At 36.5% G+C, this 19,477-nt stretch overlaps 1 protein-coding gene across 1 annotated transcript in view; it reads right to left on the bottom strand.

Annotated features, from left to right (window-relative positions):
- Positions 1 to 3,719: 3,719 nt before the first annotated feature.
- amy2a (amylase alpha 2A) overlaps positions 3,720 to 19,477 on the bottom strand; it is a 42,052-nt gene continuing 26,294 nt past the window's right edge. Inside the window, exons 2-11 of the mRNA XM_056474229.1 lie at positions 12,705 to 12,746; positions 9,073 to 9,219; positions 8,796 to 8,993; positions 8,299 to 8,529; positions 8,076 to 8,209; positions 7,041 to 7,163; positions 6,858 to 6,957; positions 6,642 to 6,763; positions 4,467 to 4,592; positions 3,720 to 3,943 (exon numbers count right to left, since the gene is read on the bottom strand). Of these exons, the coding sequence (XP_056330204.1) occupies positions 3,754 to 3,943; positions 4,467 to 4,592; positions 6,642 to 6,763; positions 6,858 to 6,957; positions 7,041 to 7,163; positions 8,076 to 8,209; positions 8,299 to 8,529; positions 8,796 to 8,993; positions 9,073 to 9,219; positions 12,705 to 12,746 (1,413 nt within the window). The 3' untranslated portion in view covers positions 3,720 to 3,753. The remainder of the gene's footprint in view (positions 3,944 to 4,466; positions 4,593 to 6,641; positions 6,764 to 6,857; positions 6,958 to 7,040; positions 7,164 to 8,075; positions 8,210 to 8,298; positions 8,530 to 8,795; positions 8,994 to 9,072; positions 9,220 to 12,704; positions 12,747 to 19,477) is intronic.

The following is a 19,477-nucleotide window of genomic DNA, read 5'->3' as shown; positions in this document are numbered from 1 at the left end:
GGTTTAGCCATGGGACTCACATTTTTACATGGTCATCAAGTCGTGACCCAAATTTTTAGGAGCTATAATATAATTTTAGGAATTATAATTAATTTGTATTTATTTGTTAACATACACAGGTAGAGACAGATAAATCATAAGAAAATCATCTAGACTTACAAATAAACAATTTTATTGCTGTCATTTAACAAAATGTATGCACTTTTGTAATGCCCTCAGATCTTGGAATCGTCTTTAAAAATAGCCCACAGGTTTGTCCTTGCAACTGGGATGTTTGGTTTCTCTGTCATTTTAATTTAGAAGGTTTCATGCTCTCTTGTGAGAGCACCTCACTATCTCTAATCTAATCTAATCTAATACACTGAGGTTTTAAGCCTTTTTTGTCATCAATATATGTAAATCCATACTTTACATATTCAGGGTCGTACTTGCGTTTCGACATACTTGTTGCTATAATGAAATGAAATTTCACATGTCAAACAGTACGGTTGTCGTACGTACATTTCAAAATAAAAGCCCGGTATAAGCAAAATAAGTTAAAAATTAAACTTTTGATGTTTTTTTCACGACACACTCCGAGACCCACTTTTGGGTCGCAACCCACCAGTTGAGAAACACTGATCTAGAAGCACGTATGGCTGCATTTCATCTTTAAAATGAACACTACGGGGCGGTATGATGCTATTTCTTTTCATGCTAACAGCTGACCACTTATCTCCGCATGGACGTATCTTCCTGCTGTTACCAGTTTGTCCAGTAACTAGCCATGTACGTTGGCGGACTTGAGACCCAGAGAGTTGACTGCGACGACAAAGTTAGAGTCTGGCGAAGATCGGATTCATAAAGCGTTAAGACAAAAACAAAATCCAAAAAATTTAAATAAACAAGTAAATAACAGGGTGAGAATGTAGTAAAAACTGAAAACGTGGTAAAAATCAGGGGGCTTTTCTTTTTATGGATTGCTTTGCAAAACACTGTCAGTTTAGGGAAGTGGGAAGTGGGAAGCTGATCAACTGGTGCTTTTTAAGACACTGTTGGTTGGGTTTAGGGAAGTGGATGAGTGGGGGGATCGGTCAGTCAGTTGACAGCAGCCTCTGGTGGATTTACGCGAGAAGAGCAGGTACGAATGACACTCGCGAAAGAAATTTGAGATCTCAAGCGCATACACAGCAGCCCCCAGTGTATTTGCAAAAACAAAAATTGAAAAAAACGTAGCTCCTGGAACATATTTCCCAATCTCCAGAAATGTATATACACTTAAAAAAACTGTTTATGGGGGTTCGGCAGCTGGGTTGCCAGAAAAAGTAAATGTAAAATAACGACCGCTAAAATACAGAAATTTACCATAAAATAACAAACGTTAAATTCCAAAAAATTTCCTTAAATTTAAATTTCTGATACATTTCTGTAATTTAATGTCTAGAATTTAACACCTGTTATTTTACAGTAAATTTGGTCTGATCCTGGATAGTTTCATTCTTCAAGGATGCTTTCGCACCTGCCCAAGGCTGGTTTGGGGAAAAAAATGGCCCTGGCAATTTGCGTCAGTGCGGCCCATATGTGCATGTCCAATATGTTTATCAACTCCCATTTTATAAAAACACAAAAGCCATATATATTAATTAAATAAATAAATAAATACAGACAATAATCGCAATTTTATTTCTGTATACTGTCCATAAATATTTTTGTTAGGTTCTAAAAAATACACTATTGATTCATTCATTTATTTTCCTTCGGCTTAGTCGCTTATTTATCAGGGGTTGCCACAGCTGAATGACCTGCCAACTATTCCAGCATACGTTTTATGCAGCAGATGCCCTTCCAGCCACAACCCAGTACCGGAAAACACTCATACACACTCATTCAATTTAGCTTATTTAATACACTATTCACTCAGTCTATATTAAATAATAAACATAACAAAAACTGCCTGCTGACGCATGGGTAAATCTTCAATTCAATTCAATTCAATTCACCTTTATTTGTATAGCGCTTATACAATGTAGATTGTGTCAAAGCAGCTTCACATAAAAGGTCACAGTAAATGGGAACAGTGTATTTGTTTTGTGCATCCGTCATTTGCAACGCATTAAAACATTGTTTGTCTAAAACGTAGTTTGTCTAAAGATGTGTATACAAAAGTATATAGTATACTATGACCAGGGACACAATCAGCCAGCATAGTCGTCCCTCCATAGTCAAAAGCATCATTTTGTGTCTGCTGGTTTGTGTACTTGTGGGAGATACATTGGCATTTTCTCGCACGTTAATTCTGACCAATCGAAAGGCAGTTTAGGAAATACATTCAGTAACATCTGGTCAATGAGTGATGTGGCTTTTCAACTGGTTCGGACCAAAGCAATCAGTGTGGTTTGAAAGGGACCCAGAAGTGTAGAAAAATGCTTCAATGTATCATTTGCTGCCCTTGGTCTGGACCAAATGAAGCGAACCACAGATGAGAAAGCACCCTAAAACTCATCCAAGAGTTGATGTTATAGACACAGGTCTGGTAGCCCAAACCTGCTTGGCAGCAGGCTTATTTCATATTAGGTCATTTCAAGCAAAGGTAATATTGAAAGTATGTACTCAATGCTGATATTTTCTTACAGTAGTAACCTATAAAATACATACAATGTGCTAAATATTAAAATAGCTTAAAAACATTTATCATTTATATACATTGTAAGGTACCAACCCAGCTTTGTTACAATTTGTAATAGACATGGCCAATATTATAATTTGTTTTTTTTTAAAGGAAATGAATAATACTATATGCAGTCACGCACATGTTTTGACAGATAATATGCCAGTGATTTGATGCTTCGCAAAAGTTGCAGACAACTTTAGCAACATCAAAATACTTTTCAAAATACTGCAAACTATTTTAGACAACCATTTATTAAGAAACTTGAAATGGCTAATAAAGAAAATCTGTTGTAAAAGTAAAAAATTGAATTATGGCTAAATACTCTTGACACATGACAGTATAGAGCATGCAGCCCACAGCAAATGTGGAAAGTTATTTTATATCATGATTACAAACAGTTTACTAAGAGTTTTATATCATTTTGCTAACGTGGATAATTGAATATTAATCAGATGATGTCCTTACACTGCTGTGCTGTCAGCTAAACATTGCATTGCTGATCATGATTTCGAGGATTGATAGATCTGTCCTTCACAACACACGCAGCGATCTCAAATCAGTTCATCCAGACATTTTAATCTAATTTGCGAACTTGTTTGTAAAACCAAATTAGTCAGAAATCAGTTATCAAGATTAAAACATCCTGGATCTGCAAAATCATCTCAGATAATTTAAGCGAGGAACAAAGAACGGACCCCAGGTGATGTCAAGTTGTTAGACAGGGTAGGATGTAATTGTTTATGTCAAGATTTCATAACAAAGACATCTCAAACAATGTCATCCTTGAATTTAAAATGGCATAACTGAGCTAATAATGGTTAATGACAATTGTCATACGCATACAGAAACTGTGTTACTTCATTATTATAAAGGTGTCATGACAGTCTTATAAACACCCCCTTCAAGCAAAGTATTACCCAATGACATTTTAGCTGATGTGCGCAACTGTTATATTATGGACATTATTAATTAATAATACTCTAAAACTGGAAATACTAATAAATACCACTAACTTTTGCAATTGGCACCCACAAGACAAAACCATGTAAAAAATGACATCAGATATATCTTGCATGCTTCTTGTTTATTTAAATAAGCATTAATTAAAGTTTGGAGTCTGCGTGAATGGCCATGAATGGGTCTTCCTCCTGGTTGCTGATTCTGAAGGAAGCTTTTCCATCTCCTCCAACATTCACCTGTTTCCCAGTACATCTTCCGTTTTCCTTCTGACCAGAGATCACATCACAGTAGGTTCCTCCAGGCAGGCCAGTGCTCAGGCTCACGTTCAGCTCCCTAGAGCACAAAGTCAACATTATCAATGGTGTGCTGCTGGAAACAGTAACTGTAGCTATAAAACCCTGAACCACAAAAACATCACCGAGTGCATTTTTTAAAATGTATTTATTTATTTAATTGAGATTTATATGATCTATAAGCTGGATAAATATGCTTATCATTAAAAGATGTTTTATTAGAAAAATACAATATTTGGCCGAGATACAACCATTTAAAAAATCTGAAATCTGAAAGTTCCAAAATTAATTCCTAAATATTCTAAATCACCTTTATATGTGTTCAAATGAAGTTTTAAGCAATCATATTATTTAGCAAAAATTATGTTTTGATATTTTTACAGTAGAAAATGTACTAAATATATTAATGAAACATGATTGCAATGACTTTTGCCATAAAAGAAAAATGAATAATTTTGACACATACAATGAATACAATGCCTATTCCCACAAATATACATGTGCACCATTAAACTGGTTTAGTGATCACATATTGTACTTTTCTTTAAATAATCAATTCTTACCAGTCATCATTGTTGATGACAATGAACCCTCGATTTCCACGGCTGAAGGCGATTTGGTTGCTTCCATTGTCCCACCAATTGGAAAATGGCTGACCATTTACAACGTTACGGAAGATCACCATGTTTCTGGAAGAAAATTTGGGATTTTATTGTGCCTTCAAATTATTTCATAATTTAAAAAAATAAAAATCTGAAGTACAACATTTTAGTTTTTAAAGACCATTCAGTTTAGCCTTATATATATGAGCAATATCACACTCGTAGCAGTACGATATGGCTGTATATCGACACTGCTGGGAGGTGATATACATTGCACTGCTACGAGTGTGATAATACGTTTATACAGTTCGACGGCATAATCATGTATATAAAAAAAGAAATCAGACATAGAGTCTCAAAAACTCTTTTGTACAAGGAACTACTTTCTTCCACAATTAACATCTGCAGCTGGTCAGAAAAGCAAAAACCGTTGCTCATTATTATGCTGTTTTTGTTGCAATTTTGTGGCGTCAACTGCCAATTCCTTTGCTCTGCTCAATATGACAAGCTGATGGCCGTCAATACGCTGAATCTCCGAAATTATGCAAACATATTTAAAATATACTATCCCTATAAATAAACTGCATAGTTGCAATCTAAACAACTACATTCTCGCCTAAAAAGTACATCATGTTGTCCAACAGCTACAATATCTGTTAAAATGTAGTAAGTTACTTTAGCCCTCTCCTTGGCACTCCATGTGAGTGGAGTAACACAAAAGGGTGAAGAGGCTGTACGAGTGCTGTTATTGCAGAATATTGCATGGTTATGTCAAGTTTTGAATTGTCGTTTAATAACAATAAATGACTTAAAATTAACATTAGTTACTACTTAAAATAGTTACATAAAACTTTTTTTAATATATGCTATTTTAAATTGTTTGTGAGCCTACAGTTGAAGTCAGAATTATTAGCCCCCTTTTGAATTTAACAGAGCAAGGAAATTTTCACAGTATGTCTGATAGAATTTTTTCTTCTGGAGAAAGTCTTATTTGTTTTATTTCTGCTAGATTAAAATCAGTTTAAAATTTTTTAACAACCATTAAGGGTCAAAATTATTATCCCGTTTAAGCTATATATTTTACAGAACAAACCATCGTTATACAATAACTTGCCTAATTACCCTAACCCGCCTAGTTAACCTAATTTACCTAGTTTAGCCTTTAAATGTTACTTTAAGCTGTAAAGAAGTGTCTTGAAAAAATATCTAGTCAAATATATTATTTACTGTCATCTGGCAAAGATAAAAGAAACCAGTTATTATAAATTAGTTAATAAAATATATGTTTTGAAATGTGTTGAAAACATCTTCTCTCCGTTAAACAGAAATTGGGAAAAAAAATAGACAGGGAGCTAATAATTCAGGGGGGCTAATAATTCTGACATCAACTGTACATTATTAAATTCAGTTGACATACGTGGTTATAATAATATTAGTTTTACAGTTAGTTGCTTTCTCAAACTGCATCAACAGTGTTTATTCCTACCTTGTAAATGTATTTCAATTCATTATATGTCAGCTAATGATATCTCCTATTCTTCAACAGAGAAGTGAGTTGCACTGACTGGCTCTCTCATGTGTCATGTGATTGGCTGTTTGGTGCATGTGTCACTTTTCAGCTGTGTGTGGTCCACAGTTAACAGTTAATCCCTATGTTAACATCTAAAGTTTATACCAAGCTTTGTGAAACCACTTAACCTGATCTAAACTAGGTTGGACTTGATTGGTTTAGTCAACCCGAAACATATTCTGCAGCTTAGTTACTAGTTTGTTCAACCCATATTATAAGATATGATATGATAAGATATAAGACATACAAAGAACTGTATGAAATTTGATGCATAAATGTTTTTACTGCTAATTTTGATCCATTATACTCTAAGAAAAAAAAAAAGATTCAAAGATGATTTCTTGAATTTCTTGGAAGTTGAACGTTACTAAATTTAATTTGTTTGTTTAAACTCCACAGATATAAATTGTTTGCAACAATTTTGCAGACATCATTTTTTCAGTGTAGTTGAAACTTGATCAAGACAATATAATGTAAAAAAATCACATTAACCCCAAACTTTGAATGTTATAATATGTCAGCAGGTGTAATACATGTTTGCTATGCATCTTAGGTAAGTAACTCACTTGATCTGACGCCATCTGTGCTCACAAACCCAGTTGTCTCCACAGGTAGAGTCAGGGTTGATGGGAACGGGTTTGGTGGATCCATCACCATTGCTGGGAGGCCCGATCCAGTCATTTTGGTCCTGAGTAATAAAAATTAAAAGCAAAAAAAAAAATTCATCATTAAGTTTTGAAAGACAGGTTAGCTTTTGTCTCACTTAAAGTGTGATAATCCACCTGTCCATTAACGATGTTGCGATCCCACCGGTAGCTGGACATCACTCTGGTAAATCCATATGGATGAGCCAACATAAAGCCTACAGCCATTTTGTAAAGTCTTGAAAGTGGAAAATGAACATGCATCAAAATTTAGTTTAGGTTTTATTCACCATGCAATTGCAGATTTGTAAGTTAAAGAACCTGGCATCCCAGAATGTCACGATAGATGCTCCTCCAGCACCATGTCCTCTCTGGTTATCATGGTTGTCAACAAACACCAGAGCTTTACCAGAAGGCATGAAGCCCCAGCCTTCACCCCAATTCCTGAAAAAAAGAGCAGTGCATCTGTCAGCATTGTATTGCATAAAACTATTTACATATTTATGTAATATTACGCTAAGTATTTATTTCTTATTCTGTTTTAGGCTATTGTTCAGTGTAAGAAGCTAACATGGAGTAATTATTCTATTTTATTATGTCATTGTAAATAGTTCCAAATAAAGCATCTGTAGAACATATGCTGGATAAGTTGGCGGTTCATTCCGCTGTGGCAACCCCAGATTAATAAAGGGACTAAGCCGAAAAGAAAATGAATGAATGACTTAAAAAAGTAAATTTTTTCTTGAATGAATCAGTGTTTTAAACTAAACACTATTAAGCTATTGAGTAAATGATGCATCATGCAAATAATTATATCTGTAATTAGTTTCTGTAAGTACTTTTATAATTACACTGTAAACCATCCTTACAACCCTAAACCACCCTTAAACCTACCCATACCACCAAACCTGCCCCTAACCCACCTGTATACCACCTCAATAGCACTAGAAGTGTTCTGCAATACATTATGAAAACATTAAGTACATTGCTTTTTATATTTTAATGTAAGTGCATATTAGTTAAGGACATTTAATAATCAGTGGGACCACAGTTTTAAATTAGGATTATTTACAATTCATTGTTGAATTGTCTGAGTGAATGATTCAATTGCTCATTTAAAGTCATTCATTTCATTTTTTGAACAAATCAGTGTCAATAAATAACAAAAGTGCTCAATAACAAAAACAATCACTTTTCTGATGAATCTGTGTTTTGAATAAACAAACTAAATGAATAATAATTCTACTGCTTACCCTTAAAATTTTTTTTTTGCAACCTAACTGTGATTCAAATAACACAAATGCTAATGTTAATGCTAATGTGCTAACTGAAATGTAAACGCTCAGCTCGACTTACTTGACGTAGGAGAGTTTTTCTCCATTCCATTTGCGGATGATATTGCCCAGCTTGGCACCATACTTGAACTCAGTCACCCTTCCAATTCCATGGTATTCGCTTGATGTGATGGGCTCCCCACCAAGATCAATAACCTAATAACATGCCCAATAGCTTACAAGTCACTACCGTATTTGCCACCTCTATAATGATTTTTTTTTCAGGTAGTGAATACCGTAAATACCTCTTGGAAGATGAAAGGTTTGGCGCCAGAGGGGAACCATTTAGTGTTGAGATTGTGGAGCCTGCCGTAAACAGCAGACAGATCACCAGGCCACATGTGCTTGCAGGCGTCCACTCTGAATCCAGCAACTCCCATGTCAATCAGCTTGTTCATGTAGTCGGCCACCTTACCACGCACATAGTCCTTCTCCAAAGCCAAGTCCAGCAGACCAACTAGACGACAGTTCCTCACCTACCAGAATTACACAGAATTAGTTTGTTCTCCCAAAACAAGAGTCCACGCTATACACTGTCAGAAATAAGGGCACAAAAGATGACTGAGGTAATATCTTTTCAAATGGTAAGCTCTTCTTATGTACACTTTAGGTGCTAAAATATACCTTTTAGACTACCAATATGGACCCTTTAGATACAAACCTTTTGAAAAACGTTTGTACCTTAATTTCTGAGAGTGTATGATAAACAAGAGTTTGAAATGTGTATGTTGTTATTCTATACTTGATTGACATCCTGGTAGTTCTCAATGTTTCCGCTGCCAGTGTTGCATTTGCCATCATTGAAGTCCAAGTTTGAGTATGGAACGGTGGGAAAGTCCTTGTTGTTGGCATTGAAATATGAACCACAGCTTGAGTGGGTACCAGATCCACCACCAGCTCCGCACATGTGGTTGATGACAGCATCAACATAAATGTTCACCTACAACAACAGACCAGTCTGAATTCAACAAATAAGTATAGTGATAAGCTTGTTCTACTCTATTTGTTGCTGAATTTACCCCAACATTGTTGCATCTGGTGATCATATCTCTCAGCTCATTTTCATTTCCGGATCTGGAGCACAGATTGTACCCAATTGGCTGATATCTCTGCCACCATGGGTGCCAGGGGTTGGTGACGACAATGCTCTCACTTGGAGGGGAGATCTGAAATGGGAAGATTGATATTATGTTAGTTCTCTTATGCTCATCATGAAAGCCTTTGGTTGCACTTTATTTTACAGTACTGTATTTAACATGTACAGTACTTAAAGCATAAATGCTAGATATCCACAATATTGGAATTTTGCAGATATCTATTATACCAGCCTGATCTCACAAGGAAACGTAACTATTTTAGTCAGTTTAGTGATTCAGTCGTAAGAAAAGGTACGATTTTCAAAAGGAGGCATGGCAGCAAACCCCATCCTTAACCCAACCGTCATTGGGGAATAAACCAATCGTACTAAATTATCTAAATTAAATACAAATTAGCCACTAAATCAAAAAGCTACAAATTGTCGTGAGATAGCGTTGATTATACTTGACCCGTGACCATTTTAACAGCTGAAAAATACTATAAATTAGCCGATTAGCCAATCCTGTTTACATCCAGGCCCGGATTGGCTAATCGGGAGGACCGGGAGTTTTTGGGCAGAGAGGGCACTCTCAGCAGTCGCACTTTTTTTCATTTATTTATTTATTTTACCATAGCGTCACAATTTCTATTTTTTATTTTGCAGTGCAAAACAACGATCTCTGAAAACCGCCGTTTATGTACTATTTCCTGTACTGTAGCTCATCAGCAGCAGCAGCCTCTTTTCTAGTTTGCTGCTAACAGTAAAGAGCCAGGCCCCGTAACGTTACCAAGCACCATAAGCCCAACACATTAGAATGGGCAGGTAGGATTGTCATTGAGTGAATATAAGAATTTGAATTATTAATATTAATATTAATGAATATTCCACCTCCTCCATGAAAAATGCTCTGAGACAATTATTAAATTCTGATGATTCACTACATTAATAAATCTGACTCAACTTGATCAGAAGGCTAAAATGGGGGGGGGGGGGGGGGCATGAAGCCATCATTAGAAAGTAATACTGTGGTTAAAAAGGCTTGCGGATAACAGTGCAATATTTTATTCTTTATTTTTGTTTAAGGACTGTGTTACATCTGTAATTAGTTTCTGTAAGTACTTTTATAATTACACTTTAAACCATCCTTACAACCTTAAACCACCCTTAAACCTACCCATACCACCAAACCTGCCCCTAACCCACCTGTATTTGTACTTAATGTATAACAATTAATGTCTGTAAACAATTTTCCATTTTCCAGTCTAAGGTTTGAAACTCCAGGGCTGAAAAGGAGTCTCACTCTGGCCTTGTTTACATCATAAAGTCTACAGGCACACACACGCACACTTCAACACAAATGCTCCCAAACACATACACACATAGCAGCACACGAATAATAATGTAAAAGTTAATAAATAATAATAAATTAAAAGTTTCAATTCAAGGCAGCAATCAATTATGAGGCATGCAGTAATCAAGAACAAACTTTAACATGAGTAAAGCTACGTCACACTGCACTTTTCACCCCATAGACTTCCATTCATATGCAAGCGTATGTGACAGACCGGAAACGCAAGCTCGTGCAACAAGTTTTGCAGTTTGTCGCGTTGCAGAGTTCAAGCTTGATGTACTCTGACCTGCAAAATCACATAATGTAACTGTGTGAGACCAATCAATGTTCAAAATGACTTCTCTGTAAGGAAATGTAAAATAAGGACTTATCACTCACCTTTTTTAATATCTAATCAACTTGTTTAATCCTGCTCCTTTTCGCAGTACAACAGAATTTCACATGTTCAAATGTGTGAATAAGGGCTACCTTAATTACTTGTTGGTACATGTTTGTTAATTAATGTATTATAGAACACTTTAGTTTTGCTAAATGTAACTAACATGAACTCATGACCTGTTAATGTATTTTTATGTAATCACTTTACTTGGAGGAGCACATTATCAATAACTCATTCACACACATAATGATCATTCATGTCCGTTTAGTGTGTGTTTACCTTGAAAAACAGTTAAGAATGAGTTAATAATAATGTGCCCCTTCAAGTAAAGTTATTACATAAATATACATTAACAGATCATGAGCTCATCTTAGCTCATTATTTAACAGACATGTACTAACAAGTAATCAGGGTAGCCTTTATTGACTCATGACTTGTGACTGATGTTGTAGTTAATGCTAGTTCTTGATTAGCGAATACATTAACTTATTAGTTCACACACACTATATATATATATATATATATATATATATATATATATATATATATATATATATATATATATATATATATACATATATTTATATTTATTTTTTTGCTTGTTCAAACTACTTATTTAAAATAAGCTGAATTAACACAATTCTTGAGATTTCATTGAAACTTAATTTTTTATGTTCAATCCACATAAATTTGTTAAAAGTGTTTAGTTAACTTAATCGATTTGTGTTGGGAGAACATAAATGAATTGTGTGGAACCCTGCATTTTTTTTCACACTTATTCACCTTCAGCATTTTTAGTCAAAAGCGAGTGTTCAAACTACTTATTTAAAATGAGCTGAAATAACACAAATTTGGAGATTTCATCAGGACAACTTAATTGTTTTATGTTCTATCCATCTAAAGTTGTAAAAACTAATAAGTTAATTTAATTTTTTCATATTGTTCAAACACAAATCTATTGTGTGGAACCCATCTTTTTTTTAGGAAAACAGAGACTGGTTTATGATGAAGGTGAGGTTGTTTTTTGTCAAAATAGAAAAAAATTCAAAAAATGCTTTATTTTAGAGGTTTAGTGAAGGTTGGTCATTTCTGAAAAACTGTAAAAAATGCAGGATTCCGCACAATTCGTTCATTCTGTCTCAACACAAATTGATTAACTTATCAAATTAAACATACAGTAAAACAATTAAGTTGTCCCTAAAGAATCTCAATAATTCTGTTATTTCAGTGCAGTTTAAATAAATACTTTAAACAAGTGGCAAAAATATTTCTTGGACTGCATACACTGTGGTTGGCTTAAATTTTTAAGTTGAATCAAATTAACTTTATGGGTCCATTGAACTTAAGTTAAACTGACTTTAAAAAGCTTGTGTAACTTATAAAATTAAGTTAGAACATGGTTAACTTAGTTTAATAAGTTACAATGAACTAAAAACAGATGCTGTCATGACTAATCGATCATTTAATTTTTTTACAGTGTAGGACAAAAAGAGGATTCTAAGACCACACAAAAGTTAATTCTTAAAAAGAGCTAACTCAATATTTTGGTGTTGTACAGAATCCACAAGTCTTCTTTTTGACTGTTAAATCAAATAAGATGCACGAATTTATGACATAATGCAACGTTATTTGTGTATTTTACTTTAATTTCTTGTCAGTTGCAGCACCCATTTGTAAATCAGTCATGTCAAGGTTTACATTTCAAACAACTATGGGACAATTTTATATAACATTCGAATATTATTTTGAATTGTAAGTTACTAAGAAATTATTTTGGTTATATAAGGTAACTACATGGGTTACAGTTTGGTTCAAGGGTTGGTTTAAGGATGTGATGTGTTACCTGAACTCCACCGAAGCCATTAGGTCCGAGGTAACGCTCACAGACATATAGGGGTTGGGGGGGGGTGTGTGTGTGGTGGTTATTTAGATGCACGCACACAATTAAATAACACCGCTAGAAAAGGAGGACGTTTCTCATGTGCTCCATGCTCTGCAGAATATTACCGACTGACACACGTATGGTAAACTTTCTGGAACATTCTAAACATACTCAGTCTTTCCACAAGGGGGCAGCAACAGTCCACAGTCCTTAATAAGGGTGAATAAAGAGCCCTTTGCAACAATATATATATATAATATATATATATATATATATATATATATATATATATATATATATATATATAGACCCAGTTATAGGTTGACTGTTATGTCAAAGCCATGTCGACCTTTGAAGTGAGCACTAGCAGACCCGGTGAGATTTGGAGCGACGAGGTCAATACCGACTTGAACGGTAACCCTATTGTCATGGAAGAAAAATCGGCGACCACCTAATACTGACAAATTTTCTTCACGAGAATAAGCGATACGTGAAAAATGAGTTTGCTATGCCCAGCGAGCTTATTTGTCATTACCTATTTGACAAAAAGCTGCGCTCTGTTACCTTGTACATAACGGAATCTGGAGAACCACACACTCTGCAGGACCCCTGTCTGGTCCTGACGGTTAAAGACTGGATCTTATTCTACAAACATGTCTGGCCAGATGTCCATAATTCTAAACAGGAGCCGTTGTTTATCGCACCGAGTGGGATTCTGAAAAACCAAACAATCGATTTCGAGTGGTTGGAAACAACTGTGAAAACAACCCTGAAGACTGCATTTACATATTCTTATGCGATGACAAGACAAAGCTTCGAGAGTGTTCCAGAATAATACATGCTGACGAGCATAACGAACGATATGAAATGGTTCTACCCATCCTCTGGAGAGACGCTGACAAGATGGCTGACATTTTGGATCCATAAACCAATTGTTCAAATGATGTGATTTAAATGATCTATACAGAAATATTAAAGTTCAGCTGTTTCACCCCCAGAGGTCTGTGCGCCGCGGGAGAGATCATTCGCAATTGTCTCCGCCCATCTACTACGAGCATAAAAAGCCCTAATTGGCAAGTGGCCACCACAGTATTACAGCATGTCTCAACAACACTCTTCAGAATTTGCCATCTTCAGGCCCGAGGATACCAATTCGGGTCCTTCTGATGACAACGCCGTACCATGCTTTCCGAAATTCGGAGCTTCTGCATTAGACCGTGACTTACCGTGTTTTGAGATATTCAAATCTTCTGAACCGGACAACGATGAAAAAAACTGGCTGGATAAATTCTGCACCGAACTAGGATACCGTAACCTGACATACCTGACCAACAAGTACAAAAAAGATGATCATGCAAAGTTTGACGTCACGGACGGGTGTTTCTGCAGTTCCGGTTTCAAGATCATAAAAGCACTCATCACGGTGCTCATGCAGCACATCATCGATGCTCAGCTGAAAAAGTAATGGGAGGGTTGTGCTATCGACCACCCCAGCCAGCCGCAACACACCTGCCTGTTTGAACCATCACCATTCTACTTCGACTCACACTTTGGAACACTCGTCAATAAACTGATCAAACCTGAGTTCCACACAGCTGTGTCACAGGTTATGATGCATGTTGGCTTAAAGTCGCAGCCTCAGATGATCCACGGGACTGTCCTGGGTATTCTACATGAATTGAGGAGCGAACCGTTCATCGTCACAAGACTGGAAGACATCAGGACCAAGATTCTGGACGACTCCTGTGAGAAAATCGTCAGCAACGCTGTCGATTTCTGGTACCGCAGTGACTAGACCTCGAATCGGCTGAAACTCCACAATGGGAAATACATGTAAACCTAGTAAGATACTTGAAAGCTTTTAAAAGAGTACTACAAAAATCAGTTAAATGGTCTTTTATGTAAAGTCATTAACGATGCTACGAATGATGACCGATTATCTCAGTCCAGATGGGTAGCAAATTACAAGAATGAAATGAAGATTGTGAAAACTCTAGATAGTTCATGGGACAATATGATTAATGTTTGTGTTAACGGTACTGAACCAACGTGTTTTATGATTAGAAGAGTTCTAGAAGCTATGTCTGAAGTATCTGATCGGTTTGGAGTCGGTAATGTCCTCTGTATGTCTACCTATGTGTCGCTACCAAAAATTATGTTGATAACATATCTGAAATTGTTGAATCTTTGGTCACTTACATTCTAGATAAAGACATGTCATCTTGTGTACAATTTCTATGCTACCTAGACAGTTTGTAAAGTCGTTATGTAATCATTTCATGTCATGTATGTTTCCTTGCTTTAAATAAAAAGACGCGTACAAACAATGTTTTGCATTATTCTTTGAGAACTGGCAAAACAGAAGCATGTCTGATTTAATGAAGAATGTTTATTATGATCCATCACGCCAAAAGACAAAAAAAGCTCTGATGGATTTGCAAAAAACTTAAATTACCCATTTCTTTTTCTATGCTGTTTATTATTGTACAATCTAGCTATGGATAACAATGGTTTCTATGTTACGCTCCCGTGTAACGCTTCTTTATCTGTATATCCTGAAAATCGTATATCTAGTTATATGACTTTGTCTAAAACTATACACCTGAAAGGTAATTGGGAAGTAGGTCTCGCTGAAATTGAATATCCTAGAAGCTGGTATAACATTACTGACGATGATGGCATGTTTAACCTAGACACGTACCCCGACCCTGATAATGAAGAGAGAAAAAAACTAGAAACAAAAGTACTTAAAGATCTTCCTGATTTCTTTGTTTCGAGGCGGGTTCGAATACCCAGAGGGTACTACAAGGATATACCAACCGTGATCAAAATTATAAATGAGGTTATCAAACCATCAGGGCTATTGTTTTATGATAAATTAAAAAATAAAATTAATTTGGTGGCAAAACCTAGCGTATCTATAGGTTTCTATGAGAAACTAGGCGCCATATTAGGAGTGAAACCTGGAGAGGGACTAGGTCATTCGACCTACCATGAAAAAGCAGATTTTACTAAGACCGTCACCACATATGCTCCCCATAAAACTGACATCAATTGAGGTTTCTACACATTATATGTCTACTCCGACATCATCGACTACCAATCAGTTGGTGATTCATACGTGCCCCTTTTAAGATGTGTACATATAACCAGTGAAAACAATGATATCGTCAGTGTCAGATACGACAAACCACATTACGCATCGGTCAACAAATCGATTATCACAGACATAAACATAGAAATAAAGGACGATCAAAAACGATCAAGGTAAAGTTTTGTGAAACTACACTTTAGACCGGTGAGACATTCGGGTCTTTAAAATGTCTTATTACAATACACACCGCGGCGAAATCAACAATTATGTCAACTACTACCAAAATCAAGCTGGAGGCGGGCTCCCGGATATGCAGGTGGTGCCGTCATGTACGGGTCAGGCCAGGGAGGACTATTCAGAGGCCTGTTTAGGATGGCGGTCCCGTTGTTAAAAACCGGGTTCAACATTGCTAAACCTCACTTGAAAACGGCTGCAAAAAACATAGCATCGGATGTTATTTCAAACGTGCTGTCAAGAGCTCGTGATGATAGACAACAAGACGGTTCAGGGCTCATAGTTATGGCCCATAAGAGAATGTCTAAACCACCAGGAGTCAGGAGGCGTTGTCGCCCTATAAAGAAAAAGCGCACAGTCAAGAAAACGACACTTACACGCAGGAAGCGTAGGAAGAGTGTGAGACGAAACACCGTCGCTAAGAGAGACATAAACACCATTTTCTAACATGGCGCTACTGCATCGCATGTCCGGAGAGTGTATTAAGTCGGAGCTTGACCTATTTACAGTACCTTTAACACAGACGGCTATAGAGAAGAATATGTATGTGGAGGTACCTCCTCTGTCGGCCATCTCGGATTCGTCGCCTTTGGAGTTTTTTATAGCAGGGTCCGGTGAGGAATACATCGATATAAATAATACATTGATGCATCTAAGACTTAAAATCACAAAGCCTAATGGCGGTGAAATAGCAGATCCTGTAAAAGTTGGTTTAATCAATTACCCTGCTGCCACAATTTTCTCACAAGTTGACGTAAGTCTCGGAGACCGATTAATCTCCCAAAGCTCGAGCACCCACCCGTACAGATGTATGATCGAGAGTCTCATCAACTACAGCAAAGACACGCTGGAATCTCATTTCACAGGTCTTTTTATCAAAGAACGGCCGGGCACATGGATGACTAAGATCCAGCTGGCAATAACCAGGGGTTGACGAAAAGGCATCATACACAACCAAGAGCAAGATTGTCTATCTAATGGCTCCTATTCACAGCGATATTTTCTTTCAAGAAAAATTAATGCTCATGGCGTCGATATAAAAATACGCATGTTCAGAGGTAAAGACTAGTTCTGTCTGATGTGGAGTGATGACGTAGCCTATAAATTAAAGATTGTGTCTGCATCCCTATTTGTCAAGAAAGTGACAGTCGCACCGAATGTGCGGCTGGCCCATGTTCAGGCCATGCTGTCCACCAATGCAAAGTATCCGATTGACAGGGTCTGCCTGAAAAATTTCTCCATACCACAAGGAGCCCGAGTTTCAAATCAGGAAAATCTATTTTTGGGTACTCTACCAAAATCAATCGTCTTGGGGATGACCGATAACGATGCCTTTACCGGTTCTATGATAAAAACCCCTCAAATTACGATTTGAAGTTCTTGGCCATCTGTCGATGGTCAACAAATTCCTGCTAAACCTCTCGTACAATTTTACAGACGGCTCTGTGGTACGAGAATATTATCAACTCGTAACAGCTACCGGCAGGCATCTTAAAAACCACGCTCTGTCTATCAACAGATCTGAATTTGCCAGGGGATATTCCCTCAAGGCATTCAACCTTGCACCGGACGAAGACTGTGGTCAACACGTATCGCTTATCAAGTCTGGAAATATCAGACTCGAAGCCTGTTTCAGACAAGCATTGCCGCATACCATCAACCTCATCATCTACTCAGTGTTTGACAGCATCATTGAGGTGTCTAATCGAAGGCAGATTCTGGTTGATTACTATTAATCGGTTATGACACCATACAGCTAAACGCTATCATGGATAAAATTACATGTAACACTCATTTTCTCTGAACTCTACCATCTGATCAACTACCTGAAAGACCGTTAACAAACTTACCGACTATGGTTATTATTAACACACACCCTTCCGACTTGCCAGGGGAACACTGGCTATCGGTTTATTTATGCGAGATGGTATCGGATGTTTTTTTGACAGTTTTGGCAACAAACCGGACAGTGAAGGATTTCCAATATCCATCAAAACTTTTTAATGAATACTACAGTGACAAGATATTCTACAAAACGTGTCCAGGATTTTATGTCAAATGTATGTGGTCATCACTTTGTTTTTTTCTTGTATCATCTGTCTAGGGGTCGTGACTATAACCATGTGATGAATATGTATAGTGAAAATTATGTTAAAAATGACAAAATGGTTGAACTTTTTGTAAAAAAAAAAATTTAAATGTTTGCAGATAACATGTATTTGTGTACCCATTGTGTTCAGACTTGTAACTCTTCCATAATGCATGAATGATTTTAATGACAAATGAAAAATCACAATCATCATCTGTTTTGTTGAATTTTATTTCAAGAAAGTGATACACATACATAAAAATATTTAAAGATCACGAAACATGTTGACGTTAATAATCCAACCATCGACCGTTATCGCGATCTGAATTAAACATGTCCTCATCCGCAGTTGTGTCCTGATGTGATTTTCTTTTTTACGACCCTTTTTAGGAGTCTGCTGAGCATCGTCAATAGGATTGTTTTTTTAAGTAATAATCTTGCTTCTAACTTGTTGGTTTGGTACAGTCGAAAAAGGAATGTTTAATTCAGCGCATGCTTGAAGAAACTCTGTCCACCTTTAGGTCTTCTGTCATCTCGTACTTGTTGCGGTGCTGTAACGTTGTTTATTAAATCGAGCATGTGTGAACCAGGTATGGTTTTCCCTTAAACACAAACTCACCAGACTCGGACCAGAGCTGAGATCTTTAGCCTTAGACATTTTGTCTAATATATATCTGTTTTTTACACGTTCATCTGTACGTTCTTTAGAACTTCAGACATCACATCATCTTTCAACTTGTCTTCAGCATGTATCTGACAGAGTTAACTTTATGATGTTCTGATGGTGGTAGCGAGAGTGTTAAAACACTACTCTCACGTTCGCCTAGCTTAACAATTGTTAAATATCTGGTTAAGATGTTTGAGTAAAGTTTAAACTTTTTCACATTGATCCAAATCGGTCCTGAGTAAAATATTTCTTATAGCCGTATCAAGATCGTTTTCTACGACCTGTTGAATGTTCTTGCGAGTGCTTGTTTGCATTTTATCAGCTGATTGTGCGGTACGAGATACATTTTCTCAGCATACTCCATCCTTTACTCTCGTCTAGATGTGATCAAACTTGAAATAAATGGTACAGCGACGCTTAGGAGCGGTAAAAGAAACCCACCGGTCTGATTAAAGACTTTTTTCTTAGCCGCTATGTTGATTTTTTATTAGCAAGGAATTTTATCTCCTCCCTCTTCTTTTTCAACTTTCTGTATTGCTGTCTGTTGATTGGGATAACTCCGTATAAGATGTTGAGAGCGAGTTCACACAGCGCTAAAATGAGATCGTCAGACGCTGACTGTAGAATAAGTCGTCTTTGTTTTGGACTAG

The sequence above is a fragment of the Danio aesculapii genome, chromosome 2 (genome assembly GCF_903798145.1).
Source record: "Danio aesculapii chromosome 2, fDanAes4.1, whole genome shotgun sequence".
NCBI lineage: Eukaryota > Metazoa > Chordata > Actinopteri > Cypriniformes > Danionidae > Danio > Danio aesculapii.
Note: the sequence above shows the minus strand (reverse complement) of the source record. Positions and strands in the feature narration are given on the sequence as shown.